A 27,814-nucleotide genomic window follows, 5' to 3' on the forward strand; every position below is an offset into this window, starting at 1 on the left:
CCGGGATGGTGGGACTGACCTATCAAGAAAGATTGGATCAACTGGGCTTGTATTCACTGGAGATCAGAAGAATGAGAGGGGACCTCATAGAAATGTTTAAAATTCTGACGGGTTTAGACAGGTTAGATGCAGGAAGAATGTTCCCAATGTTGGGGAAGTCCAGAACCAGGGGTCACAGTCTAAGGATAAGGGCTAAGCCATTTAGGACCGAGATGAGGAGAAACTTCTTCACCCAGAGAGTGGTGAACCTGTGGAATTCTCTACCACAGAAAGTAGTTGAGGCCAATTCACTAAATATATTCAAAAGGGAGTTAGATGAAGTCCTTACTACTCGGGGGATCAAGGAGTATAGCGAGAAAGCAGGAAGGGGGTACTGAAGTTTCATGTTCAGCTATGAACTCATTGAATGGCGGTGCAGGCTAGAAGGGCTGAATGGCCTGCTCCTGCACCTAGTTTCTATGTTTCTATGTTTGCCACGCACAAGTTGCCTGATGTCCTAATCAGCAACAATGGGCCGTGCTTCACCAGTGCTGAATTCAAGGAATTCATGACCTGCAATGGGATCAAACATGTCACATTTGCCTGCATCCAACGGCCAGGCAAAATGGGCAGTTCAGACCATCAAACAAAGCTTGTAACATGTGTCGGAAGGCTCCCTGCAGACCCGACTGTCCCGGTTGCTGCTCAGCTACTGCACAAGACCCCACTCACTCACCGGGTTACCCCAGCCGAGCTGCTCATGAAAAGGGCACTAAAAACAAAGCTCTCTCTTGTCCATACTGATCTCCATGATCATGTGGAGGGCAAGCGGCATCAACAAAGTGTGTACCATGACTGGGCAAATTTGTCACATGATATTGAGATCAATGATCCTGTGTTTGTGCTCAATTATGAACATGGTCCCAAATGGCTCACTGGCAGGTCACAGCCAAAGAGGGAAGTAGGGTGTTTCAGGTCAAATTGGCCAATGGACAAACGCACAGAAAACATTTGGACCAAATCAAATTGCGGTTCATCAACAGCTACGAACAACTCGAAGAAGACACCACCAACTTTGACCCTCCAACACACACACAAGTGGCAATTGACATCATGGTTGACCACGAAGCCGAACTCACCATCCCCAGCAGCCTGGCAAGGCCGGCTGCCCAGCAGCCCAGTGAAGAACTAACCAACTCACCCACACCCACATTTGTACCGAGACGATCGACAAGGGAGCGAAAAGCCCCAGATCATCTCACCTTGTAAATAAGTGTACTGTTGACTTCACGGGGGAGTAATGTTATGTATTTAACCCCTTGTAACCTGCATTACACCTGTCCACCAGAGGGCCTACCTGTTGGAGTCCCAAGGAATCCCAGCATTCCTTGGGAGTACGGTATATAAGCAGGCCACCCATGAGGTACCTACACTCAAGTCTTATTAAAGGAGCTAAGGTCACACTTGCTCATTGTACACAGTACTCAGTTTCATTCTTTATTATGAACATAGCAGTAGACATTGGAGATGTAGCTCTCCTACATGTCATCATCATCGGCAGTCCCTTGAAATCGAGGAAGACTTGCTTCCACTCTAAAAGTGAGTTCTCAGGTGACTGAACAGTCCAATACAGGAATTACAGTCTCTGTCACAGGTGGGACAGACATTGGTTGAAGGAAAGGGTGGGTGGGGAGTCTGGTTTGCCGCACGCTCCTTCGGCTGCCTGCGCTTGCTTTCTGCATGCTCTCAACGATGAGACTCGAGGTGCTCAGCGGCCTCCCAGCTGTATTACTGTGGTAAAACCTCTGGCAACACTGGTATGTTTGAGTTTGGTGCAGCCTCTGATGCTTTGTTTGACATAGCACGCCAGGCCATATTTGGGATGGTTATTACCAGCGATTAGGTCAAAACATGTGAAATGCCCTCTTGTGTTGAACTGATGGATGTGTTTGATGTGTGCTTCTTCAAGAACCAGGACATCGACGCTATGTTTCTTGAGTAACCTTTCGAGATATTTGCATTTTGAGCGAAAGATGCTTTCGATGCTAAGTTGGCACATTTGGATGGTTGGGTCTACATGTAGTTTTCTCTGGTCTTGACGAGAACCATTCAATTTGCTGCTGTCTCCGGGAGATCGAACGACAAGTTTTGTGTCCTTTGAGATGACATTAGTTGTGTGATCCGCAAGAAGGCTGTCATCATCCAATGAGGGTTTCCGCTAGCTTGCATTGATTCTACCAGCGTAATTCGCCTGAAATTTGCCAAACCAGCTCCAAAGATCACGGAATTTCAAACAGAAGTTACGTCAATCATAAATTGTGTTTCCACGTTTTTTCAACACTGGTAAATCAAATTAATCACCAGCGCGAGTTTCTGCCGATTGTGTCATTTGTGACCGTTTGAGGAGACTCTTCAAATGAAGCTTTTTTTTTGCTGTAATGGCACTAGTAGGCATGTTTTAAAAGTTTTAAATTTTTAAAATGATTTAATTCACTAAGAAACTGACGAGTGTAACCAATGAAACTAGTAAATGGTTCAGCATAGGTTATAAAAGTCATTTTTAATGATTTAAAATCAGATTACTCGCAGATGGTAAACAGTCATTAAAAATGCCAATTTTTAGTGATAAACTCATTTTCCGCTGTACTTGTAAAACTACACCAGGTAACCACTCTTAAATACATCAAGGAATATTTTTTAATGCAAGGAAACAATAAATAATTACATTCTATTATGCTGCTCGATTGTGCTGGTTCATGAAAGAATTTACGTATGTGATTATACAAATAAGTTTGGTCTTTGAGGATATAACGAGCATGGTGGATAGAGGTGTACCGATGGATGTGGTGTATTTAGATTTCCAAAAGGCATTCGATAAGGTGCCACACAAAAGGTTACTGCAGAAGATAAATACGCGGAGTCAGTGGAAATGTATTGGCATGGATAGAGAATTGGCTGGCCAACAGAAAGCAGAGAGTCGGGATAAATGGGTCCTTTTCGGGTTGAAATCGGTGGTTAGTGGTGTGCCACAGGGATCGGTGCTGGGACCACAATTGTTTACAATATACATAGATGACCTGGAAGAGGGGACAGAGTGTAGTGTAACAAAATTTGCAGATGACACAAAGATTAGTAGGAAAGCGGGTTGTGTAGAGGAAACAGAGAGGCTGCAAAGAGATTTAGATAGGTTAAGCGAATGGGCTCAGGTTTGGCAGATGGAATACAATGTCGGAAAGTGTGAGGTCATCCACCTTGGGGGAAAAAAACAGTAAAAGGGAATATTATTTGAATGGGGAGAAATTACAACATGCTGCGGTGCAGAGGGACCTGGGGGTCCTTGTGCATGAATCCCAAAAAGTTAGTTTGCAGGTGCAACAGGTAATCAGGAAGGTGAATGCAATGTTGGCCTTCATTGCGAGAGGGATGGAGTACAAAAACAGGGGAGGTCCTTCTGCAACTGTATAGGGTATTGGTGAGGCCACACCTGGAGTACTGCATGCAGTTTTGGTCACCTTACTTAAGGAAGGATATACTAGCTTTGGAGGGGGTACAGAGACGATTCACTAGGCTGATTCAGGAGATGAGGGGGCTACCTTATGATGATAGATTGAGTAGACTGGGCCTTTACTCGTTGGAGTTCAGAAGGATGAGGGGTGATCTTATAGAAACATTTAAAATAATGAAAGGGATAGACAAGATAGAGGCAGAGAGGTTGTTTCCACTGGTCGGGGAGACTAGAACTAGGGGGCACAGCCTCAAAATACGCGGGAGCCAATTTAAAACCGAGTTGAGAAGGAATTTCTTCTCCCAGAGGGTTGTGAATCTGTGGAATTCTCTGCCCAAGGAAGCAGTTGAGGCTAGCTCATTGAATGTATTCAAGTCACAGATAGATAGACTTTTAACCAATAAGGGAATTAAGGGTTATGGGGCGCGGGCGGGTAAGTGGAGCTGAGTCCACGGCCAGATCAGCCATGATCTTGTTGAATGGCGGAGCAGGCTCGAGGGGCTGGATGGCCTACTCCTGTTCCTAATTCTTATGTTCTTATGTTCAAAGTTGAACCATAACATCACTTCAGAGAAACAGCACAATTTGTGCCCAGATTGCCAATTGCGCCCAAAGCGGAAACTCCACCCATGTTCTTTTAGAAATAAAATTGCTGTTGAGCAGCATTTAGAGTGTAGGTTTAATAAGATGGAATACTTTTAACATCAGTTAAGCCAATTGTATGAGAGTAGATCCAATTACTCCAGTCAGGTTATCTTCAATTTCCAAAACATCATGTGATCTGGTCATCTGAAATAATAAACCACACTCAGGCTCGGCCTTAATCAATACTGGTGGAGTAAAGGGCCCGAACAGAAGGCTGCAAACACATTTTTGATGATCTGGGCTTTTGTTGTCATATTAGATTCCAACTAGGGACATCAACTAGGAATGTAGGCATGGTGATGCAATTAGTGACAATCAATGATGTAAAGGTATCAAGGTGTCCCTCATGCAGTGAAATTACACTGGGTAATAATTAATGTGTGCTACTTTAATGCATTCATTAAAACAATTTAAAGTAATTGGGTTATAAGAACGTAAGAAATAGGAGCAGGAGTAGGCCATTTGGCCCCTGAAACCTGCTCCGCCATTTAATAAGATCATGGCTGATCTGATCTTGGGCTCAGCTCCACTTCCCTGCCTGCTCCCCATAACTCTTCACTCCCTTATCGTTCAAAAATCTATAAAACCTATAAAGTTATTGTATATGTTAAAATAGGGCACAGAGGAATTCATACAAAGGTAGTAAAGCAATAGCTACAAATCTCGGAGGGAAATTTCATCCACACAGATGCCAAAATGGGAGTCTTTACTTTAAATAGGCCTTCTGTGGATGTGTGTCTAGATCTTCTAGATATCAGACAAGTTTCCCGAATCGACAGCCAATGTCCTAGAATCATGGAACCTTACATTACAGAAGGAGGCCATTCGGCCCATTATGACTATGTCGACTCTTTGAAAGAGCTGTCCAATTTAGTTCCACACCCAGCTTTTTCCCCACAACCTTGAAAATTAGTCCTCTTCAAATACATGTCCAATTGCCTCTCGAGAGTTCCTACAGAATCTGATTCCATCACCCTTTCAGGTAATGCGTTCCAGACCTCAACAACCCTCTGGGAGAAAAAGTTTCTCATTTCCCCTCTAGTACTTTTGCAATTATTTTAAATCTGTGACTTTTGGTTACCGATCCACTTGCCAGCGGAAACAGTTTCTCCCTACTTGCTCTATCAAAACCCTTCAAAATTTTGAATTCCTCTATTAGGTCTCCTCTTAACCTTCTCTATTCTAGGAAGAACAATCCCAGTTTTTCCAATCCATCTATATAGCTGAAGTTCCTTGTACCTAGTAGCATCCTGGTAAAACTCCTCTGTACCCGCTCTAAGACCTTGACAACCTTCCTAAAGTATAGTGCCCAAAATTGTACACAATACTCCAGCTGAAGCCGAACATAGAAACATAGAAACATAGAAAGTAGGTGCAGGAGCCTGCACCACCATTCAATATGATCATGGCTGATCATGCAACTTCAGTACCCCATTCCTGCTTTCTCTCCATACCCCTTGATCCCTTTAGTCATAGGGCCACATCTAACTCCCTTTTGAATATATCTAACGAACTGGCCTCAACAACTTTCTGTGGTAGAGAATTCCACAAGTTCACAATTCTCTGAGTGAAGAAGTTTCTCCTCATCTCGGTCCTAAATGGCTTATCCCTTATCCTTAGACTGTGACCCCTGGTTCTGGACTTCCCCAACATTGGGAACATTCTTTCTGCATCTAACCTGTCCAATCCCGTCAGAATTTTATATGTTTCTATGAGGTCCCCTCTCATTCTTCTAAATTCCAGTGAATATAAGCCGAGCCAATCCAGTCTTTCTTCATATGTCATTCCAGCCATCCCGGGAATCAGTCTGGTGAACCTTCACTGCACGCCTTCAATAGCAAGAATGTCCTTCCTCAGATTAGGAGACCAAAACTGCACACAATACTCAAGGTGTGGTCTCACCAAGGCCCTGTACAACTGTAGTGAGACCTCCCTGCTCATATACTCAAATCCCCTCTCTATGAAGGCCAACATGCCATTTGCTTTCTTTACTGCCTGCTGTACCTGCATGCCTACCTTCAATGACTGATGTACCATGACACTCAGGTCTTGTTGCATCTCCCCTTTTACTCGTCGTCACTATTCAGTTAATCTGCCTTCCTGTTTTTGCAACCAAAGTGGATAACCTCACACTTATCCACATTATACTGCATCTGCCATGCATTTGCCCATTCACCTAATCTGTCCAAGTCCCCCTCCAGCCTCCTAGCATCCTCCTCGCAGCTCGGACTGACACCCAGCTCAGTCGCATCTGCAAACTTGGAGATATTACATTCAATTCCTTCATCTAAATCATTAATGTATATTGTAAATAGCTGGGGTCCCAGCACTGAACCTTGCGGTACTCCATTAGTTCTCTACCCACGTCAATATATTACCCCCAATACCATGTGCCTTAATTTTGCACACTAATCTCTTGTGTGGGACCTTGTCAAAAGCTTTCTGAAAGTCCAAATACACTACATCCACTGGTTCTCCCGTATCCACTCTACTCATTACATCCTCAAAAAATTCGAGAAGATTTGTCAAGCATGATTTCTGTTGTGTATCTGTAAAGCATGCACTCCCATTTCCACCACCATGGAGCTCATCCCCTGAAGTCCCAAGGGATCCCAGCATCCCTTGGGAGCACTGTCTATAAGCCAGCCCCTAAGGGTTGTTCCTCACTCTGGAATGTCTTATTAAAGACTGAGGTCACTGTTGCTTTAACCTCCCTGTGTGCAGTCTCATCTGTGTTCGGAACCCAATAACTGGCGACGAGTATACGAATCCAATGCAAAGATGCAGCAAACTGTGGGCATCCTGGAGAGGTTATCGGAGGGTGAGGACTGAGAAGCCGATGTCGAACAGCTAGACCAGTACTTTGTAGCCAAAGAGCTGGACAGAGAAGGAAGCGCTGCAAAAAGGAGAGTGGTCCTCCTCATAGTCTGCGGGGCATCGACCTACAGCCGCATGAAGAATCTTCTGGCTCCAGTGAAACCCACAGATAAGTCGTATGAGGAGCTGTGTACACTGATTTGGGAGCATCTTAACCCAAGGGAGAGCGTACTGATGGCGAGGTATCGGTTCCATACGTGCCAGCAATCTGAAGGTCAGGAAGTGTCAAGCTACATCGCCGAGCTAAGGCGACTTGCAGGACAATGTGAATTTGATGGCTACCTGGAGCAAATGCTCAGAGACCTTTTTGTGCTGGGCAATGGCCACGAGACCATCCGACGAAAACTTTTGACTGTAGAGACACCGACCCTCAGTAAGGCCATTGCAATAGCACAGGCGTTTATGTCCACCAGTGATAACACCAAACAAATTTCTCAGCACACAAGTGCTAGCAATATAATTGGAACTATGTTTGTGAGCAGAAATGTACAGGGCAGAACCCACGAGTCCGCAACTGCCAGCAGGCCTCAGGTGACCCAGATGACTCAGAGTCCGCAACAAAGGATGAACTCAAGGCAATTCACACCTTGTTGGCGTTGTGGAGGCTTCCAGTCAGCCTATTCATGTCACTTCAAAGAGTATGTTTGCAAGAGCTGTGGAACAATGGGGCACCTCCAACGAACTTGCAAACGAGCTGCAAACTCTGCTAACCACCACGTGGCAGAGGAAGATCGGTCCATGGTGGATCAAAGCAACTGCTTGTATTGTATAACCCGTGTAAAAGATTTGTGCTAGCATGTGACACGTCGTCGTGCGGAGTCGGTTGTGTATTACAACAAGCTAACGTTGCAGGGAAGTTGTAAGCTGTCGCCTATGCTTCCAGGAGCTTGTCTTAGGCCGAGAGAGCCTACAGCATGATTGAGAAAGAGACATTAGCGTCTGTGTTCGGGGTAAAGAAAATGCATCAGTACCTGTTTGGACTCAAATTTGAGCTGGAAACCGATCACAAGCCCCTCACATCTCTGTTCGCTGAAAATAAGGGGATAAATACTAATGCCTCAGCCCGCATACAAAGGTGGGCACTCGCGCTATCAGCGTATAACTATACCATCCGCCACAGGCCAGGCACCGAGAACTGTGCGGATGCTCTCAGTCGGCTACCATTGCCCACCACGGGGGTGGAAATGGCGCAGCCTGCAAACTTGTTGATGGTGGCGCAGCCCGCAGACTTGTTGATAGTCATAGAAGCGTTTGAAAATGATAAATTACCTGTCACGGCCCGCCAGATTAGAACTTGGACCAGCCAAGATCCTCTGCTGTCCCGAGTAAAAAAACTGTGTACTGCATGGGAGCTGGGCCAGCATCCCCATTGAAATGCAAGAGCCAATCAAGCCGTTCCAGTGGCGAAAGGACGAGCCGTCCATTCAGGCAGACTGCCTGTTGTGGGGTAACCGCGTAGAGCGACCAAAAAAGGGCAGGGAGTCGTTCATCTCGGATGTCCACAGCACACACCCGGGTATCGTAATAATGAAAGTGATAGCCAGATCCCAAGTGTGGTGGCCCGGTATCAACTCTGACTTAGAGACCTGTGTATGGCAATGCAGCGTATGTGCTCAGTTGAACAACGCGCCCTGAGAGGCACCACTAAGTTTGTGGTCCTGGCCCTCCAGACCATGGTCGAGGATCCATGTCGACTATGCGGGCCCGTTTCTCGGTAAAATGTTCCTGGTGGTGGTGGATGCTTTTTCAAAATGGATTGAATGTGAAATAATGTCGGGAAGCACCGCCACCGCCACCATTGAAAGCCTGAGGGCCATGTTTGCCACCCACGGCCTGCCTGACATACTGGTCAGTGACAATGAGCCATGTTTCAGCAGTGCCGAATTTAAAGAATTCATGACCTGCAATGGGATCAAACATGTCACCTCGGCCCCGTTTAAACCAGTCTCCAATGGGCAGGCAGAGCAGGCAGTATAAACCATCAAACAGAGCCTTAAACAAGTCACAGAAGGCTCACTTCAAACCCGCCTGTCCCGAGTACTGCTCAGCTACCGCACGAGACCCCACTCACTCACAGGGGTGCCCCCGGCTGAGCTACTCATGAAAAGGACACTTAAAACCAGACTCTCGCTGGTTCACCCAAACCTGCATGATCAGGTAGAGAGCAGGCGGCAGCAACAAAATGTAAATGATGGTCGCGGCACTGTGTCACGGGAAATTGATCTGAATGACCCTGTGTACGTGCTAAACTATGGACATGGTCCCAAGTGGATTGCGGGCAAGGTGATCGCTAAAGAAGGAAGTAGGGTGTTTGTAGTCAAACTAGACAATGGACAAATTTTCAGAAAGCACCTGGACCAAACGATGGACATGGTCCCAAGTGAATCGCGGGCACGGTGATAGCTAAAGAAGGGAGTTGGGTGTTTGTAGTCAAACTAGACAATGGACAAATTTGCAGAAAGCACCTGGACCAAACGAGGCTGCGGTTCACAGACTGCCCTGAACAACCCACAGCAGACACCACCTTTTTCGAGCCCACAACACACACCCAAAGGATCAACGACACTACACCGGACCAGGAAATCGAACCCATCACGCCCAACAGCCCAGCAAGGCCAGGCTCACCTAGCAGCCCTGCAGGGCCAACAACACGCCAGCCCAGTGAGGGCACAGCCAATACACCAGAACAGACATTTATACTGAGTCGGTCCACCAGGGAAAGAAAGGCTCCCGACCGCCTCACCTTGTAAATAGTTTTGATTTTGACTTTGGGGGTGGGGGAGTGATGTTGTGTATCTGTAAAGCATGCACTCCCATGTTCCGCCACCAGGGAGCTCATCCCCTGAAGTCCCAAGGGATCCCAGCATCCCTTGGGAGCACTGTATATAATCCAGCCCCTCAGGCCTGTTACTCACTCTAGAGTGTCTTAATAAAGACTGAGGTCACTGTTACTTTAACCTCCCTGTGTGCAGCCTCATCTGTATTAGGAACACAATAATTGACTTTGGGGGTGTGGGGGGGCGGGGGTGGGGTGGAGTGATGTTGTGTATCTTTAAAGCATGCACTCCTATGTTCTGCCACCAGAGAGCTCATCCCCTGAAGTCCCAAGGGATCCTTTGGGAGGTCAGGGGATGAGCTCCCTGGTGGCGGAACATGGGAGTGCATCCTTTACAGATACGCAACAATTTCCCTTTCATAAATCCATGCTGACTTGGACCGATCCTGTCACTGCTTTCCAAATGCGCTGCTATTACATCTTTAAAAATTGATTCCAACATTTTCCCCACTATCGATGTCAGGCTAACCAGTCTATAATTCACTGTTTTCTATCTCCCTCCTTTTTTTAAAAAGTGGGGTTACATTAGCTCCCCTCTAATCCATAGGAACTGAACCAGAGTCTATAGAATGTTGGAAAATGACTACCAATGCATCCACTATTTCTAGTGCCACTTCCTTAAGTACTCTGGGATGCAGACTATCAGGCCCTGGGGATTTATCGGCCTTCAGTCCCTTCAATTTCCCCAACACCATTTCCTGACTAATAAGGATTTCCCTCAGTTCTCCCTTCTCGCTAGACCCTCGGTCCCCTAGTATTTTGTGTCTTCCTTCGTGAAGTCAGAACCAAAGTATTTGTTCAATTGGTCTGCCATTTCCTTGTTCCCCATTATGAGTTCCCCTGATTCTGACTGCAAGACACCTACATTAGTCTTCACATATCTTTAGAAGCTTTTGTCGTCAGTTTTTATGTTCCCTGCAAGCTTACTCTCATACTCTATTGTCCCCCTCCTAATTAAACCCTTAGTCCTCCTCTGCTGAATTCTAAATTTCTCCCAGTCCTCGGGTCTGCTTTTTTTCTGGCCAATTTATATGCCTCTTCCTTGGATTTAACACTTTCCCTAATTTCCTTTGTTAGCCACGGTTGAGCCACCTTCCATTTTTTATTCTTATGCTACTCAGGGATGTACAATTGTTGTAGTTAATCCATGTGATATTTAAATGTCTGCCATTGCCTATCCACCGTCAACCATTTAAGTATCATTCTCCTGTCTATCCTAGCCAATTCACGACTCATACCGTCGAAGTTTCCTTTCTTTAAGTTCAGGACCCTAGTCTATGAATTAACTGTGTCACTCTCTATCTTAATGAAGAATTCTACCATATTATGGTCACACTTCCCCAAGGGGCCCCGCACGACAAGATTGCTAATTAATCCTCGCTCGTTACACAAGACCCAGTCTAGGATGGCCTGCTCTCTAGTTGGTTCCTCGACATATTGGTCTAGGAAACCATCCCTTATACACTCCAGGAAATCCTCTTCCATAGTATTGCTACCAGTTTGGTTAGCCCAATCAATATGCAGATTAAAGTCACCCATGATAACTGCTGTACCCTTATTGCCCTAGAAATAACCAGTGATTTGTAAAGATTTCGCATGTCTTCCTTGTTTTTGTATTCAATGCCACTATTTACAAAGCCAATTATCCCATATGCTTTCTTAACCACCTTATCAACATGCCCTGCTACCTTCAAAGATTTGTGAATATGCACCCTCCGATCCCTCTGCTCTTGCACCCGCCACAAAAAAAAGAGTACCATTTCGATTATGTTGCCTCTCCATGTTGTTCCTCCCAAAGTGCATCACTTCACACTTATCTGTATTAAATTGCATCTGCCACGTATCTGCCCATTTCACCGGTCGGTCTATATCCTCCTGAAGTCTGCTACTATCCTCCTCACTATTAACTATATTGCCAAGTTTTGAATCATCCGCAAGCTTCAATATTGTACCCCCTATATCCAAGTCCAGATCATTTATATATAACAAGAGAAGCTATGGTCCTAATACTGATCCATGGGGGACCCCACTGCATACTCCTCTCCAGTCAGATACACATCCATTCACCACTACTCTCTGCCTCCTATCCCCTAGCCAATTACATACCCAAGTTACCATCCTCCCCTTAATCCCATGTGCTTCTATTTTCTGAATAATCTGTTATACTTTATCAAATGCCTTTTGAAAGTCCATATACATAACATCTAACTGCACTATCTTCATCAACCCTCTCTGTTATTTCATCAAAGAATTCAATCAGATTAGTCAAGACACGATTTGCCTTTAAAAAATCCATGCTGGCTGTCCCTTATTAACCCATGCTTCTCCAAGTGAGAATTAATTTTATCCTTGACAATGGTCTCAAGGAGTTTTCCCATCACTGATGTTAGACTGATTGGCTTGTAGTTACCAGGTTTATCCCCCTCCCCAATTTTGAACAGCGGATGTTTGCAATCCTCCAGTCCTCTGGCACTGTTCCCATATCCAAAGAGAATTGAAAGATTGTGGTCAGAGCTTCTGCTATCTTCATCGTAGCTTCCCTCAGCAAATTAGGATGCATCCCATTTTGACGGAGTGACTTGTTACCTTTGAGTGATGCGAACCTATTTAGCCCCTCCTTTCTATATATTTTTATCCTATCAAATATCTCTATCCTCTCCTCTTTTGTGAAGACAGATGCAAAGTACTCATTCAGCACTTCAGTCATGCCCTCTGCCTCCACAAGAGGATATCTTCTGTGTCCCTAATCAGCCCCACCATTCCTTTAACTATCCTTTTACTTTTTAATATGTTTATCAAAAATGTTTGGGTTCCCTTTCATGTTACCCGCATATCTTTTCATTTTTTCTCTCTGCCCTTCTTATATCACCTTTCAATTTCCCCCTGCACGCTCTGTCAGTTTTCCCACTGTATTCTGTACCCGACATGTGTCATAAACCTCCATTTTCTGTTTTATTTTAATCTCTATTTCCATTGTCGTCCAGGGATCTCGAGCTTTGTATGTCATATCTTTCCTTCTTATGGGAATATGCTTAGTTTGTATCTGAACAATCACCGCCTTGAAGGCCTGCCATTGCTCATTTATGTTTTCTTGGCCAATCATTGCTTCCTGTCCAGCAGTGCTAGATCCCTTCTCAAATCATTGAAATGGATTCTCTTCCAGTTGGATATTTTCACCGTTGATTATTCTTTGTCCCTTCTGTAACTACTTTAAACTAATTATATTATGATCGCTATTACCCAGATGTTCTCCCACTGAAACATACTTTACTTGCCTTATTTCATCCATTGAACTAGATCCAGCACTGCTTCCTTCCTTGTTAGGCTAAAAACATACTGACCAGAATTTCATATACCTGGGTGGGTCAGGTGCGGACGGTTGCCATGGCGGGTCACGACCCTGTTCTTCATTTCATCCCATTCCTGAGATCGACTTTCCCTTAATGGCGCCTCTTAAGAAAGCCCTGCGCATTACCCGGCCCTATTAAATGGTACGGGTCCGATGATATTTAAAGGAGCCATGGCTACATTGCATTTGAAGTTTCATCTATGATTGTGCAGGCATTGCACTGGACCATTGGAGTATTGGAAAGACTAGCAAACATAACTGCACAGAGACAGAGGGCTGCACCCAGGTTCTCCGATGACTCCCTCCATATGCTTGTGGAGGGAGTGAAAGCACGCAATGAGGTCCTCTTCCCTTCCAATGGGCAGAAAAGACCGTCCCAGCAGACCAACGCAGCCTGGCTCCAAATAGCAGAGGAGGTCAACAGCAGGGATATGTTCAGGAAGACCAGGGTGCAGAAAAGGTTCAATTATCTCATTAGATCAGGAAAGGTGAGTGCAAAGTCAGACTCAACTTCATCCTGCTGTGCCTCTCATCACATCCCCATTACTCTGCCTTCCCAACCCTACTTCTGCACATCATTACTCGCACCAATCTATCTTGCAACTCCATCCATCCCACTCTCTCTAACTACATTATCACATCCTCTGACTATCCACACTCACACTCAACCTAATGTAACCATAGCATCTAACAACACACAAGGAGCCCACTTAGCATTGGCACCCCACTCCATCATAGTCACCCTCTAAAGAGGTAACCCATCCATTCCTTACATTAATACCATCACTCTCACTCAACCTTCTCTTCTTTTACTCCTTGCAGGAGAAGTGAGCCCACAATAAGAGGGAGAGAATCATTGGCCATGCAGAGCGGCTGGAAGTGGGAGACGGAGAGAAAGGGACATCTCAGCAACCTGGTGACAGAATTACATATTATACAGCTACATGGCATACATCAGGGGACTGATGTCAGCAGCCAGTGAATGTTCATCAGGTACATAATGATATCTATTCCCATTTTTATTATAACACTTCTAATTCATTTCTTTACTCTCCCACAGGTCCATCAAGAGCCCCCTGCCCCCCACACTGTCCAAGAGGAAGATGACTCCTCAGAGGAAAGTCCAGACTCTGAGGGTGCACAGTCACCAGACATAAGCGCATCCAGCACAAGCGCAATAACGCATACCTTGAGATAGAGTAGTGTCATCACCTGCTGTCTCAAAGTCACAAGTGAGTGAGAGCAGATAGTGGAGACAGGGACAGCAGTGGAGACTCCTTGCCGGAGGGCTTAGGATGCCCTCAGCTCTTCTCAGCTGCATGCAGATGCTAGGCCTCGGGGGCCATCCAGAAAGAGGGCGATCCTAGAGCTGCAGCAAGAGGTGCAGAAGGCTTTGAATGGTTTTGTGAGCGCAATGTCTGCAAATGTGTAGAGAATGGAGGAGTCCATCTCCAACATGAGCACCACCGTGTCACAGGCAATGGTGACTGTTGGCTCTTCCATGGATAGGATGGCCACTTGCACAGAGCAGCTAATGCACCACTCACAGGAGCAAATGGTCTCTATGGAGAATAGATGGCTATCTATGGGGAATAGTTGGCAAAGGTTCATAGACGTCCTGTATAGGAGGGTTGCCAATATAGACATGGGTCCTCATGGCTCCTCTGCTATGCAGCAAGGTGCTCTCCAGCTCCGTGCTAGCAGGGAAGTGTAGGTGGCTCATGAGTGGAATGATGGTGAGAGGGGACATGGAAGTGGAGACTTCTCTCAAAGCGCTCACATTTCTCCCCCATTGCTTTGCCCAGTCAGAGCCCCAGATGGTTCCTTGGATCAGCTGTCATGTAAAGTGCAACAGACCACATACAGTTGGTTCATTAAAGTATGCATTCCAAAAAGGGAGGCATTCATCTCTGACATTAAATAATTCTCATTGTTCTCTATCCTGAGCAATCTCTGGTCCAGCATACTGCCCACCTCAACAACAGCATTGGTGATATCCTGTCATTTTCCAGCACTTTTAATTTGAAGACTTGCTCCCTGCCCTCCATTGCCACCTGTTGTCGCTGATTCTTGTAGTGCCCAAGTCCTGACTCTAGCCTCTCCAATCCATCTTCAAAGAGCAGAATCCTTACATCTTCTGTGCAAGTAGGTGCTGAGGTTCTGGTAAATCACAATACTCTGCAAGGGGCATGAGAGCATGTGTACTGTGCATATGTGCACATGTAAAATTTATAGTTTGTTTCTATGTTCCAGGGGGTCCTGACACATCAGTGGAAAGAGATCAGGTAACAGAAGTGTCTCCACAGTTTGCATAGATTATATTTGCTTTATGTTTATGTTTAAACATGTTTATGTTTGTCCAGAAGAATACAGCACACTTAATGTGGTAGATCAGTAGGTTATACACAGCCACTACTAAAGGTCAAGGTCCAACCTGTGATATTGGAGCTGCACATCGATTGGAGGAGAAGCAATCTGTTAAGGCAAAATTATACTACTGCTTTTGGATATTATATTAATAAATAAATAATTCATAATTCGCAATGAATATACATTCCCTTAAGGATAAAAATCCCATGGGAAAAATAGACCAACCGTATGCGATTAAATGAAGAGGCTTATAAATTTGCCAAAAAGAATAGTAAGCCTGAGGATTGGGAGGATTTTAGAATTTAGCTAAGGAGGACCAAGAAATTGATGGAGAGAGAGAAAAGAGAATATGAGAGTAAATTGACAAGAGACATAAAAACAGATTATAAAGGTATGTAAAAATGAAGAAATTAGCCTAGAAATCTCGGCCTCCCCGCATCCGTATGGATTGAGTACAGACCCGCGAAGACATCGCAAAAGCCGGTTTTCAGCGCACAATGTGCATGCGTCGAAAATTGGCTTTTCTGATCTGTCAAGCTCCAGCTTGACAGATCCTCCGCATCTCCACAGCCAGGACATTCGCACGGGCAAGATTGAGGTATTTACGCATCTCTTGTCCAGCGGATGTCCTGAAAACTCTTGCGCCTGATAAAAGCAGGCGCATAGCCTACTTTTACAGGCATAAGAGTTTCAAAACATAATAAAATAAAATTTAAAAAACACATCTTATTGTTAAAAACCCTGCCCACTATGATTATTTTAAACAATAATTAAAAAAACTTTTTTAAAAAATCGGAAAAATATATATTTTTTTATAAGACATAAATAACTTTAATTTAAATTAATCTTAAATGTGTGGTGTATTTTTTCTATTTTTTTATTTTTGTTTTGGGTGTTTGGGGGCTGTTTCTCAATCATAATAATGGGAACTCCTACTTACAGAGTTCTCATTATTATGAATGAAAAAATACTGTACCTTGATTGGCTGCCCAGAGCCACGTGACTCCAGCTCCAGGTTACGGATGTCCCGATCTGCTCCGATGCGCAGTGAGTGGAGGCCTCAGAACCGGGATCTCTCGAGGGCGCAGCAGGAACAGGTAAATGCGCACCTTTTTAAACTTTTGACTGGGATTTCTAGGCCATAAGTGAAAGTAAACATGGGTTCCTTAGAGGCAGAGACAGGAGAATTTATAATGGGGAATAAGGAAATGGGAGAGACATTAAACAAATACTTTGTATCTGTCTTCATGGTAGCAGACACAAAAAAAGTTCTAGAAGTAGTGGAGAACCAAGGATCTAGTGAGAATGAGGAACTTAAAGAAATTAGTATTAGTAACGAAATAGTACTGGCGAAATGAATAGGACTAAAAGCCAACAAATCCACTGGACCTGATGGCCTACATTCTAGGGTTTTAAAAGAGGTGGCTACAAAGGTTTTGCTCTTCAAGAATTTCCTAGATTGTAGAATGGTCCTTATGGCTTGGAAAGTCGCAAATATAACCACACTATTCAAGAAAGCAGAGAGAGAGAAAACAGGGAACTATAGGCCAGTTAGCCTGACATCAGTAGCAGGGAAAATGCTAGAATCTATTATTCGGGATGTAGTAACAGGGCACTTAGCAAATCATAAAATGCTTGGGCAGAGTCAACACAGATTTATGAAAGGTAAATCATGTTTGACAAATGTGTTAGAGTTTTTTTTGAGGTTGTAACTAACAACGTAGATAAGAGAGAACCAGTGGCTGAAATACATTTGGATTTTCAAAAAGCATTCGATATAGTGCCACACAAGAGGTTATTACACAAAATTAGGGCTCATGGGTTTGGGGTAATATATTAGCATGGATTGAGGATTGAGGATTGGTTCACGGACAGTAAACAGAGTGCAGGAAAAACCGGGTTATTTTTGAGTTGGCAGGCAGTTGGTAACCAGTGGGGTACCGCAAGGGTCAATGCTTGGGACTCAGCTATTTACAATCTATATCAATGACGTAGATGAGGAGACCGAGTGTAATATATCCAAGTTTGCTAACGATACAAAGCTAGGTGGGAAAGTAAGTTGAAAGGATGATGCTAAGAGGCTGCAAAGCGATATAGACATGTTTTGTGAGTGGGCAAGAACATAGTAGATGGAGAAATGTGAAGTTATCCACTATGGTAGGAAAAACAGAAAAGCAGAATATTTTTTTAAATGCTGAGAGACTGGGAAATGTTGGTATTCAGAGGGACCTAATTATCCTTGTACACGAATCACATCAAGTTAACATGCAGTTACAGCAATCAATTAGGAAAGCAAATGGTTTGTTAGCCTTTATTACAGTAGGAGTGGAGAGAGCATCATCCTCATTACGAGGGACTGCCTAGTAGGAGCAGAGTATAAGAGTAAAGAGGGTCGAAATTCAGATGCAGCAGAATGCTGGTGCACCTATAAGTTTTGGAGTGGTACTTACTGCTGGAAGTCCTGGTACGGTAAGTAGATCCATTTTCAGGACTTTGACATTTTTTCAAAGTCCTACAGGAAATGGATCATAATGGGGCGGGCCTTAGATTCAAAGCCAGGCTGACTGGCTGAAAATGGGGTGCTCGGGGCCTCCGCCGCTGTCAATCAATCAGCGATGGAGTCGTGATGACATCACCACCCACTCTCCTCTCCGTTAAAGAGGAGAAAATCTATCATTTTTTTAAAACTCTGGCCCCTGGGCCACTGGGGAGGGTTTTGGTCAGGCCAACGGCCTGGCACCCAAGAGAGGATGCCGGGCTGCCTGTTGGTGGCCCCTGTCCGAATCCGGGGGCAGTATTTTGCTGGCCGATTGGCAAGTCGGCTGGCAAAAATGTTTCCATCGCGGCAGTGGGCCCTCCCTTTAAGGGCCGCCGTGCTGCCGGGCTTCACTCAATGCGGAGATGGTACACTGGCAGAAAAATCTGCCGGGGGCATCGTGCAGCGGGGGATCGAGGGATTCAGGTGAACATCGATGGGCGGGTATCTTTTTATTGCATTTTTATTGTTTTCATTGACAGTGCAAACACTCAGGCGGGATGGGGTCCAGGCTGAAAAATCCCTGATCTGAATTTAGGTCGGGTCGGCCTGTTGACCCCAAAGCGGCGGCCATTTGATTTTTAGGAATGACCGCCACAAATGGCCATTAACGGGTCTCTTTGAGACACTGAATTTCGGCCCCAAGAAGTTTTACTGCAATTATATAGAGGCCTTGCTGAGACCACATCTGGAGTACTGTGCACAGTTTTGGTCTCCTTACATAAGGAAGGATATACTTGCTTTAGAGGGAGTGCAACAAAGATTCACTAGACTGATTCCTGGGATGAGGGGATTGTCCTGATGAGAGATTGAGTAGACTAGGCCTATATTCCCTAGAGTTTAGAAGAATAAGAGGTGATCTAATTGAAATGTATACAATTCTTAGAGGCCTTGACAGGTTAGATCCTGGGAGGATGTTTCCCCTGGCTGTGAATCTAGAATTAGGGGGTCACCATCTCAGAATAAGGGGTCAGTCATTTAGGACTAAGGTGAGGAGAAATTTCTTTACTCAAAGGGTTATGAATCTTTGGAATTCATACCCCAGAGGACTATGGATGCTCAGTCTTTGAGTATGTTCAAGAACAAAATCGATAGATTTTTGGATACTAAGGGAACCAAGGGATATGGGGATAGGATGGGTGGAGTTGAGGTAGAAGATCAGCCATGAACTTAATGAATGGCAGAGTAGACCCAAAGGGCCGAATGGCCTACTCCTACTTCTAATATTTTATATTCTTATTAGCTAGAACACGATCACGAGGCCTTAACATCCGCAAGTCAGATTATCACTGTATTTCTTATAACATCAGTAAGAATGTGATATCAAACAAGGTTTAACTCTATTTAACCTGACCCCAATGAAACAAGTACATTCCCTTCCATTGTTGTAAATAGGACCCTCAGCTGGGTCTGTCTCATTTCCTGTGCTTCTGCCTCATCCCTTCTCTCACAACTGTGACAGGCTCTCAATTGTCCTCCCATTCCACCTCATAAGCCTCTGCATTTGATAAATACCATCTTGAACATCATCCCACCACCAAACACATCTTCCCCTCCTATTCCCGTATTCCACAGGGACCATTCCCTCCGTGATACCCTGGATCAGTCTACCACCAACCCCATCATCTGCTCTCCCTCCCCTGAATATAGGAACAGGATTAGGCCTTTTAACCACTTGAGTCTGTTCTGCCATTCAATGGGATCATAGCTGATCTGTGACCTAACTCCATATAGCTGCCTTTGTCCCATATCCTGTAATACCTTTGGTTAACAGAAATCTATCAATCTCAGATTTAAAATTATCAACTGACCCAGCATGAACTGCTGTTTGCGGAGTTGCAAATTTCTACGACCCTTTGTGTGTAGAAATGTTTCCTAACTTCACTTCTGAAAGGTCTGGCCATAATTTTTAGGCTATTCCCCCCTAGTCCTAGACTCCCCAATCAGTGGAAATAGTTTATCTCTATCCATCCTATCAGTTCACCATAATATCTTGAAAACTTTGATCAAATCACCCATTAATCTTCTAAATTTCAGGGAATACAACCCTAACTTGTGTAATCTCTCCTTGTAATATAACCCATGGAGTCCAGCTCATTCTAGTAAATTTATGCTGCACTCCGTTCAAGGTCAATATATCCTTCCTAAGGTATGGTGACCAGAATTGAACACAGTACTCCAAGTGTGTTCTAACCAGGACTTTTGTATATCTTTAGTAAGACTTCTAACCCTTGTATTTTATTCTCTAGATATGAAGGCCAGCATTCTATTAGCCTTTTTGATTATATTTTGTACCCGTTCATGATATTTTAATAATCTATGTACATCGACCCCCAAGTCTCTTTGGACCTCCACTGCTTCTAGCTTTTCACCATTTAGAAAGTACTCTGATCTATCCTTTTTAGCTCCAAAGCAGATGACCTCCCATTTGCCTATATTGAAATCCATTTGCCATAGTTTGGCCCAATTACTTAATTTGTTAATAGCTCTTTGTAATGTTACGCTTCCATCTATACTGCTTACAATGTTGCCTAGTTTTGCATCATCGGCAAACTTGGATATGTGGCTTTCTATCCTATCATCTAAGTCGTTAATAAATATGGTGAATAGTTAAGGTCCCAACACAGATCCCTGTGGGATGCCACTAGTCACACTCTGGCAATTCGAGCGGCTGCCCATTATCCTTACTCTCTGTCTCCTGCCGCTCAGCCAATCTCCTAATTTGCCCTCAATTCCATGAGCTTCAACTTTTGAAAACAGTCTCTTAAGAGGGACTTTATTGAAAGCATTCTGGAACTCCATATAAATAAAAATCATAGACATTCCACTGTCCACTACTTTAGTCACCTTCCAGTGGAAACTCAAGAGATACACCATCTGCCCATTCACTTCCTCCTATACCATTGGCCAAGGCCTCAAATATTCCTTTTGGATGAGACAGCAGTTTAAGTATACTTCCTCTAACTAGCATACTGTAGTTGCTGCTCAACATGTGGTTTCCTTTGCACTAGGGCGATCAAACACAGAATATGCGACCACTTTGCTGATCATCTCCATTCTGTGCTCAAGTCAGACCTCAGGTTCCCTGTAACATGCCATTTCAATTACCTGAATCACTTCCACTGTGACCTTTCTGTCTTTGGCCTTCTATGCTGCTCTGCTCAAGATCAATGCAAGATCAAAGAATGACATCTATCTTTCTCTTAAAGCCAGAGGATTGCAAAGTGCTTAATTTTGATTTTCATAACTTCAGATTTTAACTATACCTTCCAATTTCTCTTCAGCAGGAAGTGCTAGCGTTGTGGGTGTGTGCGGTGTGCGGATGGATTGGTGCTTGGGTCAACCTGCTTTTATTTTCTCCCAGGCTTCTGGGCCTGCTTTCTTTATTTCCCAGTTTGTCATGTTTCCATTTTGACCCGTCTCATCCCTCACCACGAGATACTTGTACATTCTCTGCATCTTGAAGGTCTCTCATTATGCTTCCTATTGCCTGTTTTCCCCTGTTTTCCATGCAAGCACTATACAGGGGGTATGTGTGTCCCCTCTCCCTCCCTTTTATTCTATTCCTTTTTAAATGCTGTTCATCTGTAATATCCTCCAATTGTGATGAAGGGTCTACACCTGAAACGTCAACTTGTCTGTTCTCTCTCCAGATGCTGCCTGATCTGCCGAGTGTTTAATACCACAGGTAACGTTAGATAAATGGCAGAAATATTAAATAATAATTTTGCTTCAGTATTTACCAGGGAGATAGAACAGCTGGACATGACATTGGATGATGAGATTAGTAATGAGATAAGTATTTTTAAAATAAAAAAAGAGGGGATATATTTAATAAACTAATCAAATTCAAAGAGGATGAAACCCCTGGTCCACGCATTTTAAAAGAATCTAGGGTAGAGATAGCAGGGACATTACGACACATATTTAATAAGTCGTTAGAAAAAGGTGTAGTGCCAGAGCACTGGCGGGTAGCTAACGTAATACCTATATTTAAGAAGGGGGATAGAACTTGTCCAGGGAATTATAGACCAGTCAGCTTAACATCGGTTGTAGGAAAAATAATGAAATCCCTACTAAAGGAGAAAATAGAAGAACATCTAGGAACCAAAAATATAGTAATGAATAGTCAGCATGGATTTCAAAAGAGAAAGTCTTGCTTGGCCAATTGCATAGAATTTTTTGAAGAGGTAACAGAGAGACTAGACAATGGTAATGCAGTAGATGTAATTTATCTAGACTTTCAAAAGGTCTTCAATAAGATACCCCATAATAGATCAATGAACAAGGTCAGAGAATGTGGAGTGAGGGGACAAGTAGCAGAATAGATAGCTAACTGGCTTCAAGACAGAAAGCAAAGAGTAGGGATAAAAGGTAGGTGTTCCACAAGGATCAGTGCTGGGACCACTATTGTTCACAATTTATATTAACGATTTAGACTTTGGAATCAAAAACCCAATTTCTAAGTTTGCGGATGACACCAAATTGGGGGGATAGTCAATACTGAGGAGGACGGCAACAAATTACAGGAGGACATTCATAAACTTGCAGAATGGGCATATATTTGGCAAATGAAGTTCAACACAGATAAACGTGATGTCTTACATTTTGGTGGGAAGAATAGGGAGGTCATTTATTTCTTGGAGAGTGCGAGTCTAGGTGAGGTAGAGGAACAAAGAGATCTCGCAGTACAAATACACATATCACTAAAAGTTGCAGCACAGGTTAGCAAGGCCATAAAAAAAGCAAACCAAGCACTAGCGTTTATTTCTAGAGGGATAGAATTGAAAAGTAGGGAAGTTATGCTAAACTTGGTTAGACCACACTTAGAGTACTACGTACAGTTCTGGTTGCCATATTATGAAAAGGATATAGAGAGGCATTGGAGAGGGTGCAGAGAAGATTTACAAAGATGAGACCAGAAATGTGAGGGTATACATATTAGGAAAGAATGAACAGGCTGGGTCTCTTTTCTCTTGAAAAAAGAAGGTTGAGGGGTGACCTAGTAGAGGTTCTATAAAATTCTGAAAGGTTTTGATAGAGTGAATACGGAGAGAAGGTTTCCACTTGTGGGGAAGAGCATAACTAGAGGCCATCAATATAAGATAGTCACCAAGAAATCTAATAGGGACTTCAGAAAAAGCTTCTTTACCCAGAGAGTGGTGAGAATGTGGAACTTGCTACCACAGGGAATGGTTGAGCAAATACTATAAATGTATTTAAGGGAAGGGTAGACAAGTATATGGGGGAGAAGGGAATAGAGGAATATGTTGATAGATTTAGATGAGGAAAGACAGGAGGAGGCTCGAGTGGAGCATAAACGTCGGTATGGACTGGTTGGGCCGAATGGCCTGTTTCTATGCCATACATAGTTTGTAATCCTATGTTTCCAGCACTTTGTTTTTGTTTAAAATCAAACTAACTTTAATTCTCGAGAGGCTTCTTGTTGCATGTTTGGATCTGCTGTAGATACCTTCTCAGGTTCCATGGCATCAGTCTCTCCTGTAAGTGGCCTGAGTGTCTTACGTTTTCAGGGAGTTGACTCATACTGCTCTATATCTACTCGTATGATAGCGTAACCCAGGAGTATTTTTGACTTGAATCAGATATTCGCATCTTTCACTTGAGTACTTCTTCAATCTCTTTGAAAAAAGACTGAGCAAACACTTGGTGATGCAAGGTTTAATACGAATTGTTAAGCTGCTTTATTCCACAGTAACAGCTATGATCGTTTTCACTTAGTTCAAGCGCTACAACTTGTCTTTGTGTAATAACACAAAATAAAGCACACACACCACACTTCTCCACATCAGGAGATCATCTTACTTGACTTAAGCAAGATGTCTACATTTGTAACACCTTCACCTTAGCAAAGGCCCTTGCAGCTTTTCCTGCCTGCCATTCCAGTTTTCTGTTTTTAAGAACCTGACTCCAGTGGAGAGCTTTTAGTCAAACTGAGTAACCCCTACTCAAGAGTAGAATTCACCAGCATAACTTGGCAATGACGCCTGCTGAGGTTAAAGTGAGTTGTCACAGCAGTATGAGTGTGAATGATCACGAGAATGTAAAATTATCTTTCAAGGTTGTCAGCACACATTTTCAGATGGCGCATCAGCAGCCAGTCCTCCCAGTCCTGTTCTGTGAATTCAACCCACTGAGAGATAACTTTAGCTCAGAATGAGCACTTTTAACATACATTACTCCCAGGACTCCCCATAACAACATTGTCAGAAAATGTAATAGTTCCAGGCGTCAGTGATGTTTTTGACTGGTTTCAGATACATTTTAAATTTATATAGAAATAATAAATCAAGCGAGATGGCCTAAAGTACTTGAACATTTGAAGAGTACAACAAATTGAAAGCAAGGAATTATTTCATCCATCATTACTTGTTTTTTCATTACATTCTGATAAATTTCATTCATATTTTCAGATCAGTTGTGTTTTTTATTACCTTTCAACGTGATTGAGATTTCCTGAGACACCAATGCCACCAAGAGTATAAATTTTCCCATCATACACCAGGCTATTGTGTCGACATCTCGGGACAGTCATTCGTGAAACCAGGTTCCAATTATCCAGAAGGGACATGTAACACCAGACATCAGCGAGTGTGACACCAGACTCCATGCCACCTGGGACAATGTGAGCAGACATCAGTGCCAGAATAAAAGCAATCTACTCTACTTGATTGCAAAGGAAACACAATGCAAATTTTATAGAGACTTTATTACCACAATTTCTAGTTCTGCTCTATTAAAAAATAAATGTGATATAAATTAGCTTATGGTTCTATAAAAGAGATTATACATCTGTTTGAAAAGAACCCTAGACTTTGGAAACTGCAATACCTTATTTATTTCATTGTAAATTATTTCATAAAGTCCAATTTAAAACAAAATCAGCAAACTCTGGTCACAAGCAGCAAGTTTCTAATCTTGGCTGAATTGTCAGAGGGAAGATGATCCTCCCCTAAAGATAGGTATTCTCTCTGTGACTGCTTTCATTGACCTCCTAGCACCTGGATGCAAGTTTAATTAGGAGGGGGAAAATAGAGTATGAGAGTAAGCTTGCAGGGAACATAAAAACTGACTGCATAAGCTTCTATAGATATGTGAAGAGAAAAAGATTAGTGAAGACAGATGTAGGTCCCTTGCAGTCAGAATCAGGTGAATTTATAATGGGGAACAAAGAAATGGCAGACCAATTGAACAAACACTTTGGTTCTGTCTTCACTAAGGAAGACACAAATAACCTTCTGGAAATACTAGGGGATCGAGGGTCGAGCGAAAAGGAGAAGCTGAAGGAAATCCTTATTAGTCAGGAAATTGTGTTAGGGAAATTGATGGGATTGAAGACCGATAAATCCCCAGGGCCTGATAGTCTGCATCCCAGAGTACTTAAGGAAGTGGCCCTAGAAATAGTGGATGCATTGGTGGTCATTTTACAACATTCTAAAGACTGTGGATCAGTCCCTATAGATTGGAGGGTAGCTAATGTAACCCCACTTTTTAAAAAAGGAGGGAGAGAAAACAGGGAATTATAAACTGGTTAGCCTGACAACGGTAGTGGGGAAAATGCTGGAATCAATTATTAAAGATGTAATAGTGCATTTGGAAAGCAGTGACAGGATCGGTCCAAGTCAGCATGGATTTATGAAAGGAAATCACGCTTGACAAATCTTCTAGAATTTTTTGAGGATGTAACTCGTACAGTGGACAAGGGAGAACCAGTGGATGTAGTGTATTTGGACTTTCAAAAGGCTTTTGACAAGGTCCCACACAAGAGATTAGTGCGCAAAATTAAAACACATGGAATTGGGGATAATGTATTGACGTGGATAGAGAACTGGTTGGCAGACAGGAAGCAAAGAGTAGGAATAAACAGGTCCTTTTCAGAATGGCAGGCAGTGACTAGTGGGGTGCCGCAAGGTTTAGTGCTGGGACCTCAGCTATTTACAATATACATTAATGATTTGGACGAAGGAATTGAATGTAATATCTCCAAGTTTGCAGATGACACTAAGCTGGGTGGCAGTGTGAGCTGTAAGGAAGATGCTAAGAGGCTGCAGGGTGACTTGGACAGGTTAGGTGAGTGGGCAAATGCATGGCAGATGTAGTATAATATGGATAAATGTGAGGTTATCCACTTTGGTGGCAAAAACAAGGCAGCAGAATATTATCTGAATGGTGACAGATTAGGAAAAGGGGAGGTGCACCGTGACCTGGGTCATGGTACATCAGTCATTGAAAGTTGGCATGCAGGTACAGCAGGCGGTGAAGGCGGCAAATGGCATGTTGGCCTTCATAGCGAGAAGATTCGAGTATAGGAGCAGGGAGGTCTTACTGCAGTTGTACAGGGCCTTGGTGAGGCCACACCTTGAATACTGTGTACAGTTTTGGTCTCCTAATCTAAGGAAGGACATTCTTGCTGTTGAGGGAGTGCAGCGAAGGTTCACCAGACTGATTCCCGGGATGGCAGGACTGATATATCAAGAAAAACTGGATTGACTAGTCTTATATTCATTGGAATTTAGAAGAATGAGAGGGGATCTCATAGAAACATATAAAATTCTGACGGGATTGGACAGGTTAGATGCAGGAAGAATGTTCCCGATGTTGGGGAAGTCCAGAACCAATGGTCACAGTCTAAGGATAAGGGGTAAGCCATTTAGGACCGAGATGAGGAGAAACTTCTTCAGTCAGAGAATTATGAACCTGTGGGATTCTCTACCACAGAAAGTTGTTGAGGCCAGTTCGTTAGATATATTCAAAACGGAGCTAGATGTGGCCCTTACAGCTAAAGGGATCAAGGAGTATGGAGAGAAAGCAGGAATACTGAAGTTGCATGATCAGCCATGATCATATTGAATGGTGGTGCAGGCTCGAAGGGCCGAATGACCTACTCCTGCACCTATTTTCCATGTTTCTATGACACTGCCTTTTACCAAAAGGGTACGGTTGAAGAACAATCTCGTTGTTCCACAAAGAAATCAACAACAGACATAATCTCATTTAATTAATAATGATTTTCAAGAAACAACTAAACTCACAAATCCTCACAGGATGAAGTTATGCACCCTTCTACTTCAACTCAGAGAAGCCTATTGATGCATGCTGGGAAATTGTCTCAACACCCTGGGGCCGAAATTGCCCTCTGCCCTAACCAGGGCGCACCTACCATTGTTTAAGATTTACAAATCGGCGATTTTCAAGTTTTTATTTATCTTTTGATGTTGGTGCGGTGTTCCGGGAGGCCGCCGCTCCGACTCATCAGTGCAGCGCTGATGCGTCACAACGTCCCTCTCCTTCAGTTGAAGGGGAGGGGCTGCTGTGAACTCTGCATTTATTTCAGTTAGGTCCACTGGGCCACCTGGGAGGGTTTCGGCCGGGCCAGTAGCCTGGCACCCAAGAGTGGATGCCGGGTTGCATGTTGGCTGGGCCGAACCCGTGGCCGCCATTGTCGGTCCGACTTTGGAGTCGGCCGACAATTAAAATAAAATGGCGGCCACGGCAGTCCGCCCAACCACAAGAAGCTTCCCACCGGGGAAAGCTGTTGGGGGCACCAGCTCCTGCGGGGCAATTTCCACGGATTAATTTCCCTCGCGGGGGCGGATAGGGGGTCGTTGCCAGTCGGTAAAGGGTCGGCTTGTGACCGATGAGGCGGGAAGACTGCCAGGGCGGTCCCGTACACCACTCCAAAAAATAAAGGAGGGC

At 43.8% G+C, this 27,814-nt stretch overlaps 1 protein-coding gene across 1 annotated transcript in view; it reads right to left on the reverse strand.

Annotated features, from left to right (window-relative positions):
* LOC139266790 (kelch-like protein 29) overlaps nt 1-27,814 on the reverse strand; it is a 494,463-nt gene that overhangs the window by 65,268 nt on the left and 401,381 nt on the right. The window contains exon 10 of the mRNA XM_070884383.1: nt 24,553-24,733. Within this exon, the coding sequence (XP_070740484.1) occupies nt 24,553-24,733 (181 nt within the window). The remainder of the gene's footprint in view (nt 1-24,552; nt 24,734-27,814) is intronic.

This window comes from Pristiophorus japonicus, chromosome 7 (genome assembly GCF_044704955.1).
Source record: "Pristiophorus japonicus isolate sPriJap1 chromosome 7, sPriJap1.hap1, whole genome shotgun sequence".
Classification (NCBI taxonomy): Eukaryota; Metazoa; Chordata; class Chondrichthyes; family Pristiophoridae; genus Pristiophorus; species Pristiophorus japonicus.